The sequence below is a fragment of the Fringilla coelebs genome (genome assembly GCF_963513975.1).
Source record: "Fringilla coelebs genome assembly, chromosome: 18".
NCBI classification, from domain to species: Eukaryota; Metazoa; Chordata; class Aves; order Passeriformes; family Fringillidae; genus Fringilla; species Fringilla coelebs.
The window spans coordinates 14,917,002-14,938,094 of record NC_140044.1 but is presented as its reverse complement, the minus strand read 5'-3'; the positions used below and the strand labels follow the sequence as shown (position 1 = coordinate 14,938,094).

The window sequence follows — 21,093 nt, the reverse complement described above, 5'->3', positions numbered from 1 at the left end:
GAGGTGCTTCTGTAGTGGAGCAGAGATGCTGTGGGAGAGAGGGAGCTATAAATATCTGGGCTTAGGGCAGCTCCTGCCTGCTCTGCTCTATAAGCAGATTAATCTTGCTTAGTATGAAAAGTGTTCTATAATTTATCTTGCTGCTCCAGAGATAGTTGTTGGATCTCTTCAAACTGCCCCTTACAAGTATAAATCAGGCCAGTAGGCTATGAAAATTTCTTCTTTGTAGCTGGAAAGCTGGGGGTGTGTGTCAAATTTCTCACTCACGAGTCTGTTTGGGGTCTTTCTCAGGATGCAAAAAAAAAAGCATGTGTTGGAACACTCTGTACCACCAACAGTTCAGCAAGGAGCACATGCTCTTTTCCTGTAACTAACTAGGGCCTGGGGAGTTGTGAGTGTAGAAGCCTGATTTTTCTCCTTCCCAAGCCCTAGGCCATGTCTCTCCAAGGACTATGGCAGGTAGGGCAAGAGGGAGGCAGAGACAGAGACCAAGGTGTCACCCCTTGCAGCCATGGGGTGCATTGGCTGCTGTGTACTGTGATGGCCACAGCTCTGGATGCTGCACATCAGCTGAAGCAGACAGCTTAGGACTTGTACCTTTGGGCCAGATAGGCTGGAGAGGACATTCCTGCCTCCCAGCAAGGGCAGCATGGAGCATGTGACTGCTCTAAAGAAAGAGCTCTGCCTTCTGCCAGGTTCCTGCACCCTCCCTGCCCAGAGACAGATGTCTGTACCTGTGTCCAGGGCACTTGGTGTGTTGCACACAGCTAGCAGCATCCTGGGGACAGATGCCCTGCAGCTGTTTACTTGTGCCCATCTGTTTAACCCTGGAATCACCTTGAACTTACCTCCTGTTTTACTGTTTGCCATCACAGCCTGATGAGGATTTGTTCAACCCTGACTATGTGGAGGTAGATCGAATTCTGGAGGTGGCTCACACAAAGGACCCTGACACTGGGGAGGTGAGAGGCTGCATCTCTTGCTTGCCCCACGGAGGGGAGGAGGGAGACTTGGCAGGAGGCCCGGCCCCATGGTGTACACTGTGGGTCGTCTCTGAGCACCCTGAGCCTTCCCAGCCTTCCCTTGCACAGGTTTCCCTGTCTCCAAGGGCCTTGGCACAGGGTGGGTGCGGGGCTGCTGACCCTCCCTGTCTCTGAGCCTGTTTCTCTCTGTGCTGCAGGAGGTGACTCACTACTTGGTGAAGTGGTGCTCACTGCCCTATGAGGAGAGCACCTGGGAGCTGGAGGAGGATGTTGACCCAGGGAAGATTAAAGAGTTTGAAGCCCTCCAAATCCCTCCAGAAATCAAGCACATGGTAACGTACCCTGAGGTAACGTACCCGGCTGGCAGCTCTCTGCCCTGGGCGCAGGGACTGGCTGTGTCTTGCCACAGTCCAGCAGTGCTGACCTTGTCCCTGGTGCTGCAGTGCAAGCCCTGTATCCTCCCCTCTGGAGGTCGGAGGGTGGGTTCCAGAGGCCAAGCCCGTGCTGTGACTCAGCTGTCAGTGACTGCTTTGAAATGTCCCTGATGTGCAGCCCCAGCAGCGGGATTTGGCCTCGCTGGGCATTAGCACCTCCCATGGACCGTGTTCCTGCTGTCCCCTCCTAGGAGCGCCCAGCGTCTGAGTCCTGGCAGAAGCTGGAGAAGTCGCGGGAGTACAAGAACAGCAACCAGCTGCGGGAGTATCAGCTGGAGGGAATGAACTGGCTGCTCTTTAACTGGTATAACAGGTGAGGAGGGGCAGGAGCCCAGTGGTGCCATGAGCACTCCTACGGGCAGCAGGCCCTGTGTGTGCTGTCATGGGAACAGCAGAGCTGGGGAGCGGAGCGGACAGAGGGCCTGACAGAGCAGCCACTGAGTCCCTCAAGTGCTGGAGCTAGCTGGCTGGTGGCTGCCAGACACAGTGTATTTGCTGTAGCTTTGCAACTGAATCTTTAAGAATGTTTCTCCCTGGTATATGCTGATGAGTTTTGGAGATAATAGGGCTTAGCTATGATTCTAAGATACACCTGGTTTTTTGGTATTGGCCAGGCTATTGGTGATTCATTGTGTGGCAGGCAGGTGGGAATATGCATGTTCTTGGCTGCAGCAGGCCATCAGACACATCTTTCCCTGGCTCGTGTGTACCTGAAAAACAGCATCTTTCATGCTGATTTTGAATCCATGATGTTATAAGTTGGCTGGCTTACCCACACATGTTTGGGCCACTATACCAAAGTCCCCCCACGTTCCATGCTGCAGGGTCAGAGAAGTGTGGGCAGAGGCGGTGTGCCTGACATCCCATCAAAGAGTTGGTGACAGAGTGGTTTCTGCCCCCAAGAGCCACACTGACCTGGCCCTGTCCGTCTCTGCAGGAAGAACTGCATCCTGGCTGACGAGATGGGGTTGGGGAAGACAATCCAGTCAATCACTTTCCTCTCAGAGATATTCCTGATGGGCATCCACGGCCCCTTCCTCATCATCGCACCTCTCTCCACTATCACGAACTGGGAGAGGGAGTTCCGCACCTGGACGGAGATGAACGCCATTGTGTACCACGGCAGCCAGATCAGCCGGCAGATGATCCAGCAGTACGAGATGGTGTACAGGGACACGCAGGTACTGACCGATGCACAAGCCCTCCTGGCCTCTGTCCCCCAGGCCTGCCTTCCTTTGCTTGGGAGGCACTGAGCTGCCTGTGGAGCTTGTTCATTTGGAGAAGGAAAGATGATCTTTGCAGCCCCGTTTGCTGGCACGGGCTCAGGTTGCGCTGTGTGAGTGAACAGGCACAACTCATGCAGAACAGGCAGGGTGCAGCACAGCCCTGCTTCTTGTCCAGGCCTATGTGCCTGCCGTGGGACAGTGTCTGGTTTGGAGATACACAGCCTGTGCCCATCAAGGAGGCTTGCAGAAACCTGCCCAATGCTTGAGAGAGATTATTCTGGGGAAATTCCAGCTCAGAGTTAGATACTGACTCACTCTGATACTGTCAGACAGGAGGTCTGACAGTGTGCTGCCACCCTATAGGACTCAAACTCAGGTTTCTGTTTTCCTAGGGTAACCCTCTCCCTGGGATCTTCAAGTTCCAGGTGGTTATCACCACCTTTGAGATGATCCTTGCTGATTGCCCGGAGCTGAAGAAGATCCAGTGGCGCTGCGTGGTCATTGACGAGGCACATCGCCTGAAGAACAGGAACTGCAAACTCCTGGAGGGGCTGAAGCTCATGGCCCTGGTGAGCATGTCCTGCCCAGGTTCACCTGGGAGCAGGGTAGGCTGGAGATGGCCATGCTGAGCAGTCAGATGCCACTGTCAGCAGCTTAGGCTCTGTGCCAGGCTGGAGGAAAACCATCCAGAGGGTCCCTTGATGGATGGGGCACTGGTGCCCTGCAGCCCTCACAAACTTTTTTTTGCCAAGTAGAATATTACTTTTCCCTGTGTCTTCCCACGTGGGGGTGATCCCTGCCAGAGCCCTGCCTGTCCTTGCAGCACAGTGTAGGCTGCTGCAGCACATGGGGGCAGTTGCTGGCCAGCCCTGCACAATACCCCGGCCATGCTGTGTCTTGTGCCCTACACTGGGCAGAGCTGTGGTGTTCTTACTGCTGTGCAAACATGTTACTCCATGCCACGGGGTGGGTTAACAAAGGGATCAGTGAGCTGCTCTGAGAAATTACTTGGATTTTCCAGCTCTTTTCCAGCCCTGGGAAAAGCAGTGTTGCTGTTAGCTGGACCAAGGACTAGCAGGCCTTTTGGATCTTCCAGCTGTACTCAGCTTCCATCACACTCACTTGTAGCTGGGCCAGGCCTCTGAAAATAATTCATCTTGTGACTCCCACTAGTTCCAAAAGACCCTGCTGTTTCCCCTGACTTTGTGTCTTATGTAGGGCCCTGCTGCGTTGTGAGCTTGGGTTGAAGCAGGGTTGCTACTGGTCCTCTTTCTATGCCATCACCTCCCTTTGTACAAGTCCTCTGGGAGTCTCCCACCTTACAATTGCCCTTCTTTCATAGCAGGCCACTCCTGAGGACATTTCCTGCACTAGACTAGGCAGGAGGATTAGCCTGAGTACTGAGCCCAAGGCTCTGACAGTGCTGGACAGAGGAGCTGGTGCGTCCAGGGCCAGCACCTGGTGGTGCCTAAGGCCCAAGCCCGTGTTGTCAGTCATGGGAGGGAGAGCATTTTCCTTGAGGGATCATCTGATCCTCACACCCCCAGGTCTTGGGGGTTGTTTGGACCTCATCTCCCTTTACTGCACATGTGCCTATGTGGTGAACCTCTAAGAAAAGCTCCCCTTTGTTCCCAGTGTGCAATCATACCTGCCCCTGCTCATTTCGGAGCACCCTGCTGAGACTGTCCCTAGCAGCAGGCCACTGCTGCCCCTCGGTGTCCCATGGCTCCCCATGGTGTTCCCTCTTGCTCTGTCTGAGCCCTGAAGACAAACATCCTGCCCCCAGCTGCACAGAAGCTTGGGCTCTGTCAGCATCCCTACCCAATGCTCTTGTGCCAGGGCAGGGCTGGAGCCTGGGAGCAGTGTGAGATCTTGAGTTTGGCTGTTGTTGCACAGAGCTGGACTGCAGCATGTGCACAGGAGTGTCCTGGAAGCCACAGACAGTGTTGTGTGGCAGTGGCTTGGTCAGGGGTGTCACCACGGCCAGGGAAGCCTCTCGGTGTGTGTGAGGTCCCAGGCCGTCCAGAGTGCTTCTTAGGCTGGAAGACAAGAAGCATTGTGTTCTTGGGATACCTTCAACCCCAGCTAACGGGATTGAGCCCTCAACCTGTTTTCTGTGTCTTCCCAGGAGCACAAGGTGCTGCTAACAGGGACCCCCCTGCAGAACTCGGTAGAGGAGCTCTTCAGCCTCCTAAATTTTCTGGAGCCACAGCAGTTCCCCTCAGAGACAGCCTTCCTGGAAGAGTTTGGAGACCTGAAGACAGAGGAGCAGGTACCTGGAGGAATGATACCAGTGACTTAGCCCAGGCGACTGGGACACCTGGTGACCAAACCAGACATGCTTTCAGACATGTGCTTCATGGAAGTGGATAGGACTCCTCATACCAGGAGAAGCAAAGTTGTGACAGAGGCCCAACGCTGTTTTCTGGGGAGAGGAGACCCGCCCCTACCAAGGCAGTGGTCTGCTCCCAAGTGACTCCCTGCTGCCCTTGCATGCCTGGGTAGAACAGCTTACCTGCCTCTCCCACCATGAGGCCAACAAGAGTACAAGGGAAATAGGGAGGTCAGTAAGTCCATGTGTCAGTCACCCTTGTCAGGTTCCCCTGGAGAGCCTTCCCCCAAAGCTCTCCTTGAGTGTGGGTCATGGGAAGCTGCTTAGTTGCGTGGGCTGTCCCACTGCCTTTTGAATGTGGAAATTGTACAAAGATTGTCATTCTGTGGGAGCAGGCACAGGCACATGAAGCAACCACCATCTCAGCTACCATCCAAACTCTCAGTTCTCTTCCTGCATCAGACACTAAGGCTGCTGGCAGCAGAGGCATGTGGAGTTCATAGCCTGGGACTGGTCATGCCTGCCCCAAGGACCCCAGGCCCTGAGGTTGTCCTGGCTGGCTGCTGAGCAGCTGCTCTAGTCACCTGTAGTGGGTTTGCAGCATGGGGAGGCTCCAGTCTAGCAGACCCCTCTGCTGGCCCATGTGCTTCCCTGCAGGGAGGGCAGTGAGTGTCTGCGCTTGCTCTGCAGGTGAAGAAGCTGCAGTCCATCCTCAAGCCCATGATGCTGCGACGGCTGAAGGATGATGTAGAGAAGAATCTGGCACCCAAGCAGGAGACCATCATTGAGGTGGAACTGACCAATATCCAGAAGAAATACTACCGGGCCATCCTGGAGAAGAATTTCTCCTTCCTCTCCAAGGGTGCCAACCAGCACAATATGCCCAACCTCATCAATACCATGATGGAGCTGCGCAAGTGCTGCAATCACCCATACCTCATCAATGGTGAGGGCTGTGCACAGGAGGTGGTGGGGGGGACACACAGGTACCACTGCAACATTTACTGTTCACTCCCAACAGAACTTGCCCAGCTGGGGAGCCAGCTCAGGCCTTGTGCCATCTGCTGATGGTGTGGCAGTGCTCTGTCCTGTTGCCTTCCCAGGCAGCCCAGCTCCCTCCAAGGGCTGCTTGCTGATGGGCACCTTAGGGTCTCCTGAGGCTCACTGTGTTTGGGGGTGTTCCAACACAGGACCCATGTCCCAACCTGACTTGTTCTGCCAAGAGTTGATATGAGCCCTACAGAAGTTTAGTTCCAGGAATAGGGGGTCTGCAGGAGATCTCTAGCCAGCCTCCCTAGCTCTTACTGCATGGGTTCTGTTGCTCATGCGGTCCTTTGCTGCTGTCCTGGGCAGCTGTGCTGCCAGCCTTGCCAAGAGCTCACATCCCTTTTCACCTGGCAGGGGCAGAGGAGAAGATCCTGGAAGACTTCCGCAAAACACACTGCCCAGAGGCACCAGACTTCCAGCTGCAGGCGATGATCCAGGCAGCCGGGAAGCTGGTGCTCATTGATAAGCTGCTTCCCAAGCTGATCGCTGGTGGGCACAAGGTGCTCATCTTCTCGCAGATGGTGCGCTGCCTTGACATCCTGGAGGACTATCTCATCCAGAGACGGTTAGTACAGGCGCCAGTATTCACCACAGCTCCTCCACGGTACCTCCATGCACTGCACATAGAGTGCAACAGCACAGGGTGGAGATTTGGCCATTCCATGCCCACGTACTGATGGATCTGTTTTACTGTGTACTACTGGTGGGTGCGGAGACCCCAGTCTGAACTAAGCACCTCAGACCTTTCATTCTGTGTAGTCTAGGGCTAGTCTTCAGAGTGACCAAGTAAAAGTCCCTTGGTCCTGCTTCCCATGAGCCCCATATCCATGCACCATGCATGGGGTTGTGATGATTTTGTTAACATAAGAGGCACAACTTTTGGGAGCAGCCACAGTGCACACAGGCTGATAGGGCCTTGGCCTCCACCTGAGTGCAGGTCCTGCCAATAAGTCCTGGCTGGTGTGCCCACACAGCCTGGGGGAAGGAGCAGAAAGGGATTTGAAGGCCACAGCCTTTTCAGGCCCTGCTGTGATTCTGCTCTAACCTCTCCCCCTCTTGAGCAGGTACACCTATGAGCGCATCGACGGGCGGGTGCGCGGCAACCTGCGCCAGGCTGCCATCGACCGCTTCTGCAAGCCCGACTCGGATCGCTTTGTCTTCCTCCTGTGCACGCGGGCAGGCGGGCTGGGCATCAACCTGACCGCTGCTGACACCTGCATCATCTTCGACTCTGACTGGAACCCACAGAACGACCTGCAGGTAATGGGCTGGCAGGGCCAGGCTGGCAGGAAGTCCTGAGGCACAGCTTCTGTCACTTGTGCCAGGCAGGGAGAACAGGGCAGCGGCACCAGCTGTGCTGGGCACGAGGTGCCGCGTCAGGATGGCTGGCAGGAATGTAGGCAGGGGGAACAGGACATGGGGGAGATCACAGTGTGGCTCTGAAAACACAGATGTGCCACAGAGCAGGCAACACTGCATCCAGTGGTTTTGGAGTGGGTGCAGTGTTGTGTGCCGCATCTGTAGAGAGCCAGGGCTCCAGCCTGAGCCCTGTGTCCTTGTCTGAGGGTGCTGGGATCTCTCATTCCTGTTCCACAGCTGTGCAGGCTGTGCCAGAGCCCTGCCAGGTCAGCCACAGGCAGGGAGTGAGGGTGCTGTGGTGGATGGGAGCTGACTGTGGGTTAGCTGGGTGGTGTAGCTGCTGATGCAGAATACCACAATCCACACGGTCCTCATCCAGCCGGGCTCCCCGCGCTGACACTGTGCCCTCTGCATTGACAGGCTCAAGCTCGCTGCCACCGCATCGGGCAGAGCAAGGCCGTGAAGGTCTATCGCCTCATCACCAGGAACTCCTACGAGCGGGAGATGTTCGACAAGGCCAGCCTGAAGCTGGGCCTGGATAAAGCTGTGCTGCAGGACATCAACCGCAAGGGCAGCACCAACGGGGTAGGTTGGCTGCTGGAGCGGGGCCAGGTGGGAGCCTCTGCAGGCGATCTCTCCTCCTCTCCCTGCAAGTCAGTGCCAGGTCAGAGCAGGGACTCGGCAGGCTTTGGGGAGGAAGAGCCCAGTCCCACACATTCACACTGCTGCTCTTTGGCCTGCCAGACTGTTCCTGCACTGCCACAGGGATAGGGGACATGTGATGCTGTGTCTGGAGTGGCATGGACTGAATTTCCTGACAGTACCTCAGAAAGAGTTTTGAAGTGACCTCTTTGCTTTAGAGCAGCAAGTCTGGGTTGGCTTAGGGCCGTTTCTCCTGAAGCAGAGGGAGGAGCCTTCTCCTGTTGTGCAGTGGTTGTGGTTGCTGGCCAGGTTGGTGATGCCCCTGTGCTTTGGGCAGGTTCAGCAGCTCTCCAAGATGGAGGTGGAGGACCTGCTGCGGAAGGGTGCCTACGGCGCACTCATGGATGAGGAGGATGAGGGGTCAAAGTTCTGTGAGGAAGACATTGATCAGATCCTTCAGCGGAGGACACAGACCATCACGATCCAGTCTGAAGGAAAGGGCTCCACATTTGCAAAGGTATGCTGTGCTCCAGTGGGAGGGAAGGGGGATTTCCTTTGGGGGTGGAGGAAGGGGAACATGCAGGGCAGTAGTGGTCAGCCAGCCCCCTGCCTGTCTGTGGAGACCTGTCTAACCTTCTACCTGTGTGTGGAGACCTGTCCAACCTCCTACTTGTGTATGGAGACATGTCCACGTGGAGGCCAAACTCTGCTGTCTCAGTGTGCCAGTGAGACCTTGGCTGTGCTGGGGCTGGTGTGCTCTCCTGTCTCTCTGGTGGTCAGCAGAGCATTGAGGAGGGGCCACCAGCCTGGGAGGGTTCAGCCCTGAGGTCTGGCTGTGCATAGGGACCCCCAGGATGGTGCCAGGACCCAGCTGCTAGGCTGCATGATGTCCAAAGCCAGGTGCTGCTGTGCCATGGAAGCTGAGTGCTGTGGGGCCTGACAAAACCCCCAGATAGAGCTCTGTGCTATGCTCTGGCTGGTGCCTGCTGGGGCCACTAAGGACCCTCCTCCTCTTGAACAACCCAGCCTCCATTTGTAGTGGGTCAGGCATGACTGCAGAACGGAGGAGTTCAGCTCCCTTAGGCAAGAAAAGAACTCTCTGGCAGCTGAGTGTAACATCCCACAGCAGGATGTGGGGGATCTCTGTGTGGAAGAAAGCACACTTGGATGGTGGGTTGCACCCTGTTCTCACCTCTTCTTTCTCTCCTAGGCCAGCTTTGTAGCATCAGGAAACAGAACTGACATTTCCTTAGATGACCCCAACTTCTGGCAGAAGTGGGCCAAGATAGCAGAGCTCGATACAGATGCCAAGAATGAAAAGGTAGGATGCAGTTTGTGGCCTGTGTGCCCTGCAGTTGATCTGATACCATGTGGCCTGGCGTCCAAGTGGGAGCTGTCTGCTTCCTCTAGACTCTTGAAGAGGTTTGTGTTGGGCATCAAGAATTACTGCAAGGGAAGATTGACCCACAAATGCTGGCTAAAGCCCTGATTTATTTAGCCACATGTTGGGTCTGTGTCTCCCTGATCTTTTAGGGTACTCAGTCTGTACTCCTAGCTGCTCCCAACTATCTCACCCTCTGCTTGAGAGCATTGTCCAAATGCTCCTTGAGCTCTGGCACCCTTGGGGCTATGCCCATTCCCTGGGAAGCCTGTTCAATGCCCAGCCACCCTCTGGGGGAAGAACCTTTTCCTGATGCAGCTCCAGTCATTCCCGTGGGTCCTGTCCCTGGTCACAGAGAACAGAGATTGGAGCTGCCCCTCTGCTCTCTCTCCTGAGGGCAGAGTGGTGCCTCTGCCTGTCAGGAAGTAGGAGGGGACACATGGGGTTCCAATGCTCTGCTGGCCCTGCTGAGGTGATGGGCTCAGCTGCAGCTCAGGTCTCTCTTCCCAGCTCCTCCACCAGGCACAGGGTGCTGCCGCCGGCTCCAGTGCGGGCCTGAGGCTGCCATAATTCCAACTAAGGCAGCAGTGCTGTAGGAGATGGTTTTAGACAGCAGGAGGGAGGTCCTGCAGCTCTGCAGAGCTCACTGCTCGAAGCAATAGGAGAGAGTGTGTGTGTGTGCCCTATGTGCCTGAAATCCATACATTAATTCATTCATTCAACAGGGTGGGGTAAGGAGAGAGGGCAGGTACATGCTCTTTAATTTCATTAAATAATTGCTCCCTCCTGCACCTTCTTGGAAGCCGCTTTTCCTGTTCCAGCCTACCTGTCCCCCTGACACAGAGATTACACTGCCTTCAGCACAGCACTTGGCACAGGCACTGCAGAGGGGGCCAGGAGTGACTCAGAGCTGAGTCAGCTGCTGGCAGTCAGCAGTTTGGACACAGAAGGGCTGATTCTCAGTCTGTCATCAGTCAGGCTGAATTTTGTGCTGGTCAGGAGTTGTCACTTGTGCAGATAGAACTGCACACATGTAACTTGAACAAGTATCCTAGTGGGAAGGTGATGGTCAGGCACAGGACTGGCCAGCCAGGAGCCAGAGGCTGAGCAGAGCCCAGGTCACAGGGGCTAGAAGAGCACATATAAGTGTTTCTGCCTGTACCTGAGAGTGCTCTCTGCTGTGTCCATCACAGGAGAGCCTGGTCATTGACAGACCCCGGGTGCGGAAGCAAACCAAACACTACAACTCCTTCGAGGAGGACGAGCTGATGGAGTTCTCTGAGCTGGACAGTGACTCGGATGAGCGACCCACGCGCTCGCGGCGCTTTAACGAGAAGACGCGGCGCTACCTGCGGGCTGAGTGCTTCCGTGTGGAGAAGAACCTGCTCATATTTGGGTGAGTCTCACCCCTGTGAGAGCACAGCCACAGCCTCACGGCCTCCAGCCGCCCCAGTGCCCATGTGCACCTGCTGGCTGCACCAGCCAGTTCCTGTCTGTCCTGCTTGCTGTGTTGCCTCCTTCCAGCAGTGACCCCACTGGTGGGACCTGGGCTCTGAACGAATGTTTGGGATGGAAGAAGAGTTAGCAGGACAAAGCTGGCAGTTGGCACTTCCAGAGTGTGCTCCCTGTTCAGTCCTGCAAACATCTCTCCCTCTCTGCCCCTGTAATGTGTGGGCAAAACATCCCTGTCTAGGGGATCTGGCAGGGCTGTGCCCCCACAGGAGCTCCTGGAGAGAGGTGCCAGCAAGGTCTCTAATCGCACAGGAGTGTTTACTCTGTGTTCCTGCTGTTTCAGCTGGGGACGCTGGAAAGATATCCTGACCCATGGGCGGTTCAAGTGGCACCTGAATGAGAAGGACATGGAGATGATTTGTCGGGCCTTGCTGGTGTATTGTGTCAAACACTACAAGGGGGATGAGAAGATTAAGAGTTTTATCTGGGATCTCATCACACCAACGAAGGATGGCCAGAATCAGGCTCTGCAGAATCACTCAGGTATTGCGTGTTCTCTCTGCCATTGCATCTGTACCCAGTGCCCCGTGCCAGCCTGTGAGACTGAGGCTGCAGAATGCCAAGCAGAGCTGATGGAAACAGTCTGCAAGTGTTTGTGCTTCAGCACTGCAATTCTCTGCACAGAGGAAGGGGCTTCCATGGAGCTGACCTCCACACTGACCCTCAGAGCCAGCAGAGGGGCTGGCTGAGTGAGGGAGGCTGTTGTCTGGCTTTCAGTGCAGAGAGAGCCTTGTGCTGGGAGCAGAGGTGCTGCTAAGTCTTCTCTGGCTTGTGAATGCTGTTGTGGTTCTGCTGCGCCGGGAGATGCTGGGCAGTGAGCTCGTGGGCACCAGTGACTGTATGAACATGTTGGGTGTGATAGGGATGAGGGTGCTGATTCCACTCAGGGCATGGGCACGCCTCAGGCTGCTCCTCAGGGCCTCAGAGGGCACAGCATGGACGTGGTCCAGGACCCTGCCTCTGCCTGTGGGCAGCCATGGGCAGCTGCACCAGGGAAAGCTGTGGGTGCAGCTGAGCATTCATCTCACAGCAAGGCTGTGAGTTTGATCCCCATATAGGCCTCTCAATTAAGAGTTGAGGACTCAATGATCCTTATGAATCCCTTTCAACTCAGAATATTCTGTGATTTTGTGATTTCCCTTTTTTCCCCCTTTTGTTTCCCCTCATCATGGTGTTTGTCCCAGACCTATGGTCTGCAGTGCCTACCCTCATGGGTGGAGGTGCAGTGTTGGTTTGTCCTGAGACTTACAAAATGCATAAGTGCTCCCCAGGTGATGTTGCCTTCTCTCTGTGTAGCAGGACCCTTGTCCTAGGCCTGGCTATGCTCAGAGGCAGTATGTCTGAAGTTCATGTGTCACATATCAGGTCTGTAATTGCATCTGTTGGCTAGAGGTGTCTGTATTCTGTTGTGTAGAAGTTCCCAGTTCTCAGCTTCAGACAGGTCACCCAGAGGCTTTTCAGCCCTGCTCTCCCTCTGGCTCTAGCTCTGCCTCAGTGATGGACGCTGCAGATTGGCCTCCCCAGCTGCAGCACAGTGGCTGCTCTCTGTAGGCTTCCCTGGGACTGGGGCAGCCACAGAGCCCACCCTGTGAATGAGGCAGCCATGAGGCTTCTGTCTTCATCTGTGAGCACAGAGTGGCTGCTGGCTCCCTGCATCTGGGCTTGTGGCCTGGGACATGTGGTCACTGCCTGCCGTGCCAGAGGGCTCTGGCTGACCTTGCAGCACAATGCCTGCATCCTGTGGCTCTCAGGACAGGTGAGTGGGGCTGGGGAAGGCCACAGTGTCCCTCAGGGAGTCAGAGCCCTGAGGGGAGCTCAGAGCCCAGCCATGTGCTGCTTGTTCTGTACGTGTGATCTGTGGCACAAGGTGAGTAGTGAGGGGGCTGGAACTCTCCAGACTACTTTTGACATCAGGGACCTGGACTGAAACCTGGGACTTCTGTTCCCAGATGGTGGAGCACAGGGAAGTGCTCCCTGTGCACTTCAGGAGTGGTGATGCTGCTGAGTGCCAAGTGCATCATAATTGGTGCTTAAAACCCAACATCATCATTTCCTTCGGCTTGGAAGTGTCCAACTGGCTTTTGCACTGTGACGTCCAAGGATGTGACTTCTGGGGTCTGCTCTAAGTTATTCCAGTCACCTCCTGCAATAGGAGTCACTTTGGCAGTGCTTCTTCCTGCTCTTGCCACATTGCCCTGCCCTGAGAGCATCTGGGAGTGGGCTTGAGAGTCCTGTGAGGAGCAGAACAAGAGTCAGAAGCAAATAAACTGTTATGAGTTGACTTGATTTAGATAATACCAAGTGATGAACAAGCCATGGTTTCAGCAAATGGTCAGGATTGCTTTAGTGCAAGAGCATAGACTATTGACCAGCAAAGCAACCAGGAGCTTCTCCATCAACTCTTTAGAATGGCTTTTCCCACCTTTGAACCTCCATGTTGTCTGGGCCAGAGGAGCAACGACACCTCAGGCTGGCATCAGGAGCTGGAGGAGAGCAGAAGAAGCAGAGCACTGAGAGCAGAGCAGTGCTCCTTCCTCTGTCAGGAAGGCCTTCAGCAGTAACTGCTGTGGTTCCCCAGGCAGCCTCAGGTACCACTCATGTCTGCAGGGCTGACTGGGCAAGTCAAGCCCCATCCTTGACGTGCAGAAAGGAACAACCACCTTAAACCCTTGCTAGGGCATCCTGGAGCTCTTCTCAGTCCCATGTCATCGCAAGGGGTGAGCACAGCACCCAGACAGTCCAACTCAGAGCTCTGCTCTGACCCAGCACCATCCTGCCTTTCATCCTGAACAGGCCCAGCTGCTGGGGAAGGAGCATTTGCCCAGCGTTCATCAGGCCAGTTTGGTGCTGGGGACAGGAGGCCTGGTGCAGCTGGGCCACAGCCCTTGTCCTGTCATGGAGCTGCAGACTCTGTGCAGGAGTTGATGACATAGTGATGCTTTCTCTTCTTCACTGGTGTCACAAGACCAGACGTGGGATGGGACTGCCCAGGCGTCCTTTCCCCTTCATGTTTGCAACTCCTACCTCAAGAGCAGCTGCCCAGGGAGGCAACTTATCCCCCTCTGGAGATTCCAAACAACAGTGACCCCACCAGGAGTTGTTTCCATGTTCTGCTGTGAACTCACACCTTATTTCAAGCTTGAACTGTGTTTAATTTTCATCTCCAGCCACTGGATCTCATTTTATCTTTGTCAGGCAGATGGGACTGCATTCCATTTCCAGATGCATGGTACAAGAATCAGCCCTCACAGATCAGATCAGCAGGTCTGCTGCTCTTTGATCATTTGGGAGCTTCTTGTTTGAACTCTTGTCCCAAATAATTGTCCTCATAGAGTGACCTTTAGAGGTGCCTGTAGTGTCTAAGTAAGTCTCCAAGGGCTATGCCCAGGACCAAGGTCCCTTCCCTGCTTCTTCCCTTCTGTGTGATATTTTTATACATCGAGGGGCCATGTTATCATTTGGCTCAGCATTGCACTGACGACACAGAGCAGTTCCATTTCTGTGGTGATCCCCAGGTTTTTCATAGAGATGGACTCTCCCATACTCTGCATTTGCCCCATGCACTTGCTCTCCTTGGCTCTCCAGGCTGCAGCTGGGAGCTCTCCCTGGGCTTCTCCAGCTCCCAGCTGTGGCGCCTGGCAGCAGTGCCTGGCCATGCCCGTTGTGCCTGTGGTGCTCACTGGCTGCCACTCGCTGTTACAGGCTTGTCAGCACCCGTGCCCAGAGGCAGGAAGGGGAAGAAGACAAAGAACCAGATGCTGCTTCCTGAGATAAAGAATGCAGACTGGCTCGCCACCTGCAACCCTGAGGTGGTGCTCCATGATGACAGCTACAAGAAGCACCTCAAACAGCACTGCAACAAGTGAGTCATAGAATCCTGGAGTGGTTTGGGTTGGAAGGAGCCTTAAGGAACATCTTATTTTACATTACCCTGGCCAAGGACAGGGATACCTTACCGTATCCCAGGTTGCTCCAAGCACTGTCCAGCCTGTCCTTGAACAGGGATGGGGCAGCCATGGCTTCTCTGGCAACCTGTGCCAGGGCCTCACCACCCTCAGAGTGAAGAATTTCTTTCTAACATCTAATCTAAATCTCTACTGTTTTAGTTTAAAACCATTCCCCCTTGTGGGAGCCCACACTGGCTCATGGAGACAGTGGGCTGAGGGCCTTTAGTGTTGGGAGGGTGGGAGGGAGCTGTGAAGGGCTCACAGCCCACAGAGGATCACCATGCTCCCACTGCTGGACCACCCTCATTCCCCTCCAGCTCATGGATGCCATGTCCTGAGCAGTGACCCTCGGGCCAGCGGGTCACAGGGCTGGGCAGCGTGGCATGACCCTGCACGGTCACTGCCCGCCCTCCTTGTGGAAGGTCCTTCCACGTGGGGAACACGGTGTGGAGCGGGTTTTGCTGGCTTTGCTGACCTCTCTGCCCCCCGGGACAGGGTTCTGCTGCGGGTGCGAATGCTCTACTACCTGAAGGCTGAAGTGCTGGGGGAGGCTGCGGATAAAGCCTTTGAGGGGACCCCTGCCAGGTAGGGACCGAATGGTGAACCCCTGCAAGGCTTCTTGGGCCGGAGGGCTGCCACAGGTGTCTGACCCAGCCACATCTGGGCTCTCTGCAGCTCCAGATGAATCAGACCCCGGGTCTTCCTCAGGCAAAACTTCACCCTCAGGCAGCCACCCTGCCAGTGCAGAGACTGCAGCTATGGCAGCCCTGCTGAGGCTACTCTGAGAGTGTAGCACCAGCCTGGGGGTGGTGGGGACTTAGAGGGACACCCTGCAGGAAAATGGTTCTGTGTGCTGCTTGACAAATGGGCTCTTATCCAAAGTGGGAGTACACAGAGCCTGCTCCCAGAGTCAGGGCCAGGCCTCAGAGCAGAGCATGCCCCATCACTGTGGCCTGAAGTCCCTCCCAGCACTGGGAACAGTGGGACCCAGTGTCTGCTGAGGCCAGGAGGGGCGTGTTCATACCGTGTCTGCCACAGGGAGCTGGATGTACTGCTGCCAGACATTGACTACGTGGAGATCCCAGTGGACTGGTGGAATGCCGAAGCCGATAAATCCCTGCTCATCGGCGTCTTCAAGCACGGTGTGTGCCCAGCTGTCTGGCGGGTGCTGGTGTGTGGGGGAGTGAGGACCTCTGGTGCTGGAGGGGATGTTGTGCCAGTGCAAGGGACACAGCCGTGAGCTAGCTCCACAGTCATACAGGGCCGGGACAGTTCTCCCCAGGTGCCAGCAGCATGTTTGGGTGGGGAACAGGCACCCCACAGTGCCCAGGGTGGCCATGCCAGATCTTGGGGTAGACTCTGGTTTGCCAGGAGCAGTGGGCAGTTGCTGTGTGAGGGCAAGGAGAAAGATACAGATCTTTTCTTGGCCTCATCATGGAGTCCCAGTGTAGTTTCCAGGAGACAGGGGGCTGTTGGCCCAGCTGCACCCTGTGTGGTGGCTGTGCTGCTGCTGGGTGCAGTGGGAAGGGTAACCTTTCCCTTTGCCTGCTGCCCAGGGGCTGCAGAGCCATTAGCTGCTTTTGGGAAAGTGTTGAGTGTCTGAGGGTGAGAATTGCTCTCATGGTAGCACAGAGGATGTGAGAGGCGGGTGGGGAGCTGTCCCAGGAGGAGGAGGTTTGTGTGAACCAGGCTCATGCCTTGCTCTGTGCTGTCTGTCTGTCCCGGCTGTGGCAGGTTACGAGCGGTACAACGCCATGCGGGCGGACCCGGCACTGTGTTTCCTGGAGAAGGTGGGCATGCCAGATGAGAAGCTGCTCTCTGCCGAGCAGGGCGTCAGCGATGGGGCACAGGATGCTGCCGAAAGGTGGGCAGGGGGTGGAGCCGAGCCCTCACGGCAACCTGGCTCTCTCCTGGGGCAGTGCAGTGGAGGGAGGGAGCAGGCTGTGCTTCTGAGCGCAGAGGGGAGGGCAGAAGGGAGCTGGTCCCCAGTATGAGGTGGAGAGATGGCATGAGCACTAATTCTTCGCTTCTTGGTGCTGAGAACTGGCACAGCCACATAGGCTGTGCTGCCACTACCAGGGACTGTTAACTCTCTCACCTAGGGGCAGCATGGAAAAAGAAGAGAGCAGTGGAGAAAAGCTGGAGGGGCTGTCCAAACAGGAGGTGAGTGGGATTCATAGTGTCACATACACATCTGATGCTGCCCAGCCTGCCCTGCAGTGCAGGCTTGGCTCCCTCAGCTCTGCTGTGTGGCAGTAGGGAGCTAGCATGGCCAGTCTGCCTTGTCTGTGTCCCATCTTGTGTGCATTGCTTCTGCTCCCTGGAGCACAGCTTCTGCTGTACTGCTCTGTTACCTGTGGACGTGGGCAGCATCTTCTTTGTGGGGAGCTGAGGGGTATTGAGCGCTGGGGATGCCAAGGAATGCTGGTTCTCAGTCTTGCTTGGCTTCAGGGGCCACATGGGGCCCTGGCAGAGAAGTCAGGGATGTCCCAAAAGAAATGGCCTTGGGGGAGAGGAAGATAAGGGAATGAGGCAGCACAGAAGAGTGCAAGGGTTGTTTGAACAGTGGAGGCAGTCACACTGCAACTGTCCTGAGCAGTGGCACTACGGCCTCTGTCACCATGGTGATCTTTCCCTTCAGGCCCAAAATGGCCTCTCTGAGCTGTCACCTCTGCTCCTGTGTGCTGAGCACAGACAGCATCTGCAGACCAAGGGCACTGGACACAGTGCCCCGCCTATCCCACCACCCTGACCCCTGCCAAGGATAGGTAGGCTGTGGGTGCTGGGGCTTCTGTGTGGGGTTGAGCCCTCTCTGACTGTTTCCTTTTGCAGGACATCGTGGCTGCTGGGGTGGGTGAAGCCAGTGAGAAGCGGGACGAGCCAGCGGCAGGTGAGGCCATGTCTCCTGCAGTGTGGTCTGTGGCTTCCCTGGGTTTGGTGTGGCACAGCCAGGCCTGAGTGCTACCCCAGGCACTGCTTGGTGGGAGGAACACATTGCGGGGCTGGAGGGACATTCTGCTCTGTGTTCGTGGGTGAGCAGCTCAGCATGGGCAAGGGCCCTCATGCACAGACTCACAGGTGACCCATGGATAGGCCCTGTGGCAGGGCAGACACGGTTCCGAGTGATTCCAGACAAAGCTACCCAGGGTAGCTTCAGGTAGCTTCACCCAGGCTTCCAGGGTGACTGGAAGCCATTAGTCTGCTCTTCTCCACGCAGTTGCCTGCATGAGATGAGCGTGTGAGGTCTCTGCAGTGGGCAGTGTTGGCACGTGCCGTGGGCTGGCTGGCCCCACTGCTGAGCGGGGAGCTGCAGTCTTCTCCCATGCATGGCCTGGCCTGGAGCCATCATTCCTACCCTGATCTCAGCCTCTGGACTCTCTCTGAAGGAAGCAGAGACGTGGTGAGGCTGTGAGCCAGTAGGCCCAGGGCGTCACATGGCCCCCTATTCATGACTGTGACCGCTCATGCTCCCCATGGAAGGCAGAAGGTGGGAAGAAGCTCTTGGAGCTTGCCAGAGGATGTGGGAACCTGTGGCTTTGCGTGTGTGCTAAATACTAATGTCCTTGCTGATGTTTGAAGCCCAGGATGGCTCTGACTCAGACAGATCCTGCTGGCCTGTCTCCTCTGCTCTCACGGCCAGACTGCGGCGACTCGTCACCGTCTACCAGCGCTGCAACCGCAAGGAGCTGCCTCCCCGCACGGAGATGCTGGTGCCCGGTAACCATGGCTACTGGCTGCAGGATGAGATGTTCCGGAGAGCCTCTGAGATGGACTCGGTGAACAAAGAAATGCAGAAAAGGTAATGCAGCAGAGGAGTCTTTACAAAGCTGATTTAGCCCGCTTGAATTCCTTCATCCCCAGAACGGACCCAGGTAAATGCCACCAGAGCTGTCTGTGCTGCCAGCTGCATAGGGCATGGAGTCACATGGGTCCTTGCTGGGCAGGGAACGTGCTCTGAGCTGTGGGAGCCTTGCTGCTCCAGCAGCTGGCCCAGCCGGGGAGCAGCCTCCACTGCAAACTGGAGTTTGTGGGTGGCAGGTGGTGACACTGAAAGGACATGTGGGGACCTGTTTTCAGGGTCAAGTCAGCCTCAGCAGAGGAGAGTTGTGTCCCTGGAACACACTGTGGATGAGGGTGACAGATGAGCACTGTCACAGCCCGTGAGCAGTGCCCTTCTAACCCTTGTGACTCTCACACCACTGGCTTTGCCTCCTGCTCGTGGCCACTGAAGCCCAGTGCTGACATACCCTGGTTACACTGTGCCCCCATTTCATTTGTGTCCCAGTAAGTGGGAGGGGGTTGGGACTGTCCCAGTGCCCTGAGTGGCTCTCTGCAGCCATTGGGAGGGTGGGCACAGGGTGGTGCTGCTGCTGTTGCTGCCAGTATCTCATCCTACCCTGGGATTGGGACTCTCTGTGGTCACCATCCCTCAATGGTTTGGCCTTCTGTGAATCTGTCCCTGCAGCAGGACCCCTCGTAACCACATGGCATGTGTGCTGCCTTGTGCTCTGTTCTTGGCCTCCTTGTGTAGAAGCTACTCCAGCCACCTTCCCTTTCCTCTTCTTCTGGACTTCTTCTAGCTGTACCATCCCCTTTTCGAGGTTGGGGGCATCAGTGGTTGTGCTGTGGACATCACAGCAGCCTAGTATCTCCTGCTCCTTGATTCTCTAGGCTCTTTGTAGGGGAAATTGCCTTACAGGAGTTTTCCACTGGCCTTTGGTTTGAGGCCTTCTGACAAATTGACCATTGATCTCCTTGATTTGGATCATTACTATATTTATTTATTAACTTTCTTCTTGTTCTCATTTTTGAAATGAAACATGACTGCAGCCCCTGGGAACAGGGGTGGCAATGCTGGCCAGGTGTATTTTGGGCAGTTGGAGAGTGCTGTGGGTGTTGTCACCCTGTCTGCTTTCCTTTGACGTGTCTCAGCTGCTTGCTGGTGCTGGCTCAGAGCTGCAATTCAGAGGCTGAGATTTGACTGGAAGCTTTCTTCAGGCCTCAGTGCTCCCCTTTTTCTGCCCTTGCCCTCTTGTGTGCACCCAGATCTGTTCTCTGTGCCTGTTCCTCTGGGCTCTGCCTGGGCCAGCATTTGCCCAGGACACTTCACCATCTGTGTCCTTTGAGTGGTCCCCACAAGGTGAAAGCTCAGAGGGTCCAAGCCAGCATGAAAGTTGTGTTCTAAGAGTGCTGTAACTGAACTCCTCCCTCACCACCGCTGCTCTCCCCCCTGGGGAGGGGCTGACACTCAAGAGTCAGTAAGGTGCGTGGTGTTTGTTACTGGGACCCTTACAGCAGCAAGCCCCAGTCTCAGTTTCCCTCTGGAAGAGGCTGGATGAGATGTCTGCATATCTTTCCTTTGTAATTCCTGGTACAGAGAACTGACCTTACTGTGGAAGTCAAACAGCTTGATGTAGCAGGAAGGGAGTAGATGGAATAGGTTTGTGCCTCCCTGTTGGCAGCACAGCCCAGAGCTGCACTCAGGGGTTTATTGAAGCAGCCAAGAGGGTTTCAGCAATTAGTTGAGGGCCAGAGACTCTGCTCCTCCTCCCTGTGCACCAGAGGACAGAGCATCTAGTGCTGCGGTGGTCTCCCCAGTGCGCTCCTCCTGACACCTCCCTCAAAACTGTTGGTCAGTAACTAGGCAGTGCTCTCTGAGCCTCACTGCCTGGTGCCTTGCCTGCTCTGGGCCCAGAATGGGTCTCAGTGGTGTTCCCATCTCCTCCCTGCTCTACAGGTGGACCAGGAGGGAGCAGGCAGATTTCTACCGCACTGTCTCCTCCTTTGGGGTTATCTATGACCAAGAGAAAAAAACCTTTGACTGGGCCCAGTTCCGAGCCATCTCTCGACTGGAGAAGAAGACAGATGAGAGCCTGGAGAAGTACTTCTACAGCTTTGTGGCCATGTGCAAGAATGTCTGTGGTCTCCCTTTGTGGAAAGAGGATGGTGAGTGGAAATTGCATGGCCTGTGGAGGGGTACTGCTAGGTCATGTAGAAGGGATCCCACTGCTCTTGTGGGGCAGGAGAGCAAGGGAGGAGCTTCAGACACAGTTGGAAGCAGTGAGATGCCAGGCAGGCTGTGGGCTTGCAGCAGTCATGCATTTCTGGCTGTCTTGTCCCCACCACGTAGTGCCTCCCTGGCACAGTGAGAGGGTAGAGCAGCCCTATGGATTCCTGCCCCTGCTCTCACAAATCTCTTGGAGTTCTCACAGGAAATCACAACCAGTTTT

The 21,093-nt window shown here is 55.6% G+C and overlaps 1 protein-coding gene across 7 annotated transcripts in view; it reads left to right on the top strand.

Annotated features, from left to right (window-relative positions):
- The window catches only part of CHD6 (chromodomain helicase DNA binding protein 6), a 97,659-nt gene that overhangs the window by 62,466 nt on the left and 14,100 nt on the right, over positions 1–21,093 (top strand). For 5 of the 7 annotated variants that reach the window (XM_084218154.1, XM_084218149.1, XM_084218152.1 and 2 more), the window contains 22 exons: positions 876–962; positions 1,181–1,330; positions 1,609–1,730; positions 2,355–2,598; positions 3,036–3,212; positions 4,772–4,915; positions 5,666–5,921; positions 6,377–6,587; positions 7,087–7,282; positions 7,802–7,966; positions 8,361–8,540; positions 9,234–9,344; positions 10,598–10,800; positions 11,200–11,399; positions 14,619–14,778; positions 15,359–15,448; positions 15,902–16,005; positions 16,598–16,727; positions 16,966–17,026; positions 17,696–17,753; positions 18,443–18,662; positions 20,601–20,809. In XM_084218154.1, the coding sequence (XP_084074280.1) occupies positions 876–962; positions 1,181–1,330; positions 1,609–1,730; positions 2,355–2,598; positions 3,036–3,212; positions 4,772–4,915; positions 5,666–5,921; positions 6,377–6,587; positions 7,087–7,282; positions 7,802–7,966; positions 8,361–8,540; positions 9,234–9,344; positions 10,598–10,800; positions 11,200–11,399; positions 14,619–14,778; positions 15,359–15,448; positions 15,902–16,005; positions 16,598–16,727; positions 16,966–17,026; positions 17,696–17,753; positions 18,443–18,662; positions 20,601–20,809 (3,478 nt within the window). The remainder of the gene's footprint in view (positions 1–875; positions 963–1,180; positions 1,331–1,608; positions 1,731–2,354; positions 2,599–3,035; positions 3,213–4,771; positions 4,916–5,665; positions 5,922–6,376; positions 6,588–7,086; positions 7,283–7,801; positions 7,967–8,360; positions 8,541–9,233; positions 9,345–10,597; positions 10,801–11,199; positions 11,400–14,618; positions 14,779–15,358; positions 15,449–15,901; positions 16,006–16,597; positions 16,728–16,965; positions 17,027–17,695; positions 17,754–18,442; positions 18,663–20,600; positions 20,810–21,093) is intronic. The other 2 variants (XM_084218155.1, XM_084218151.1) reach the window with 1 other exon arrangement.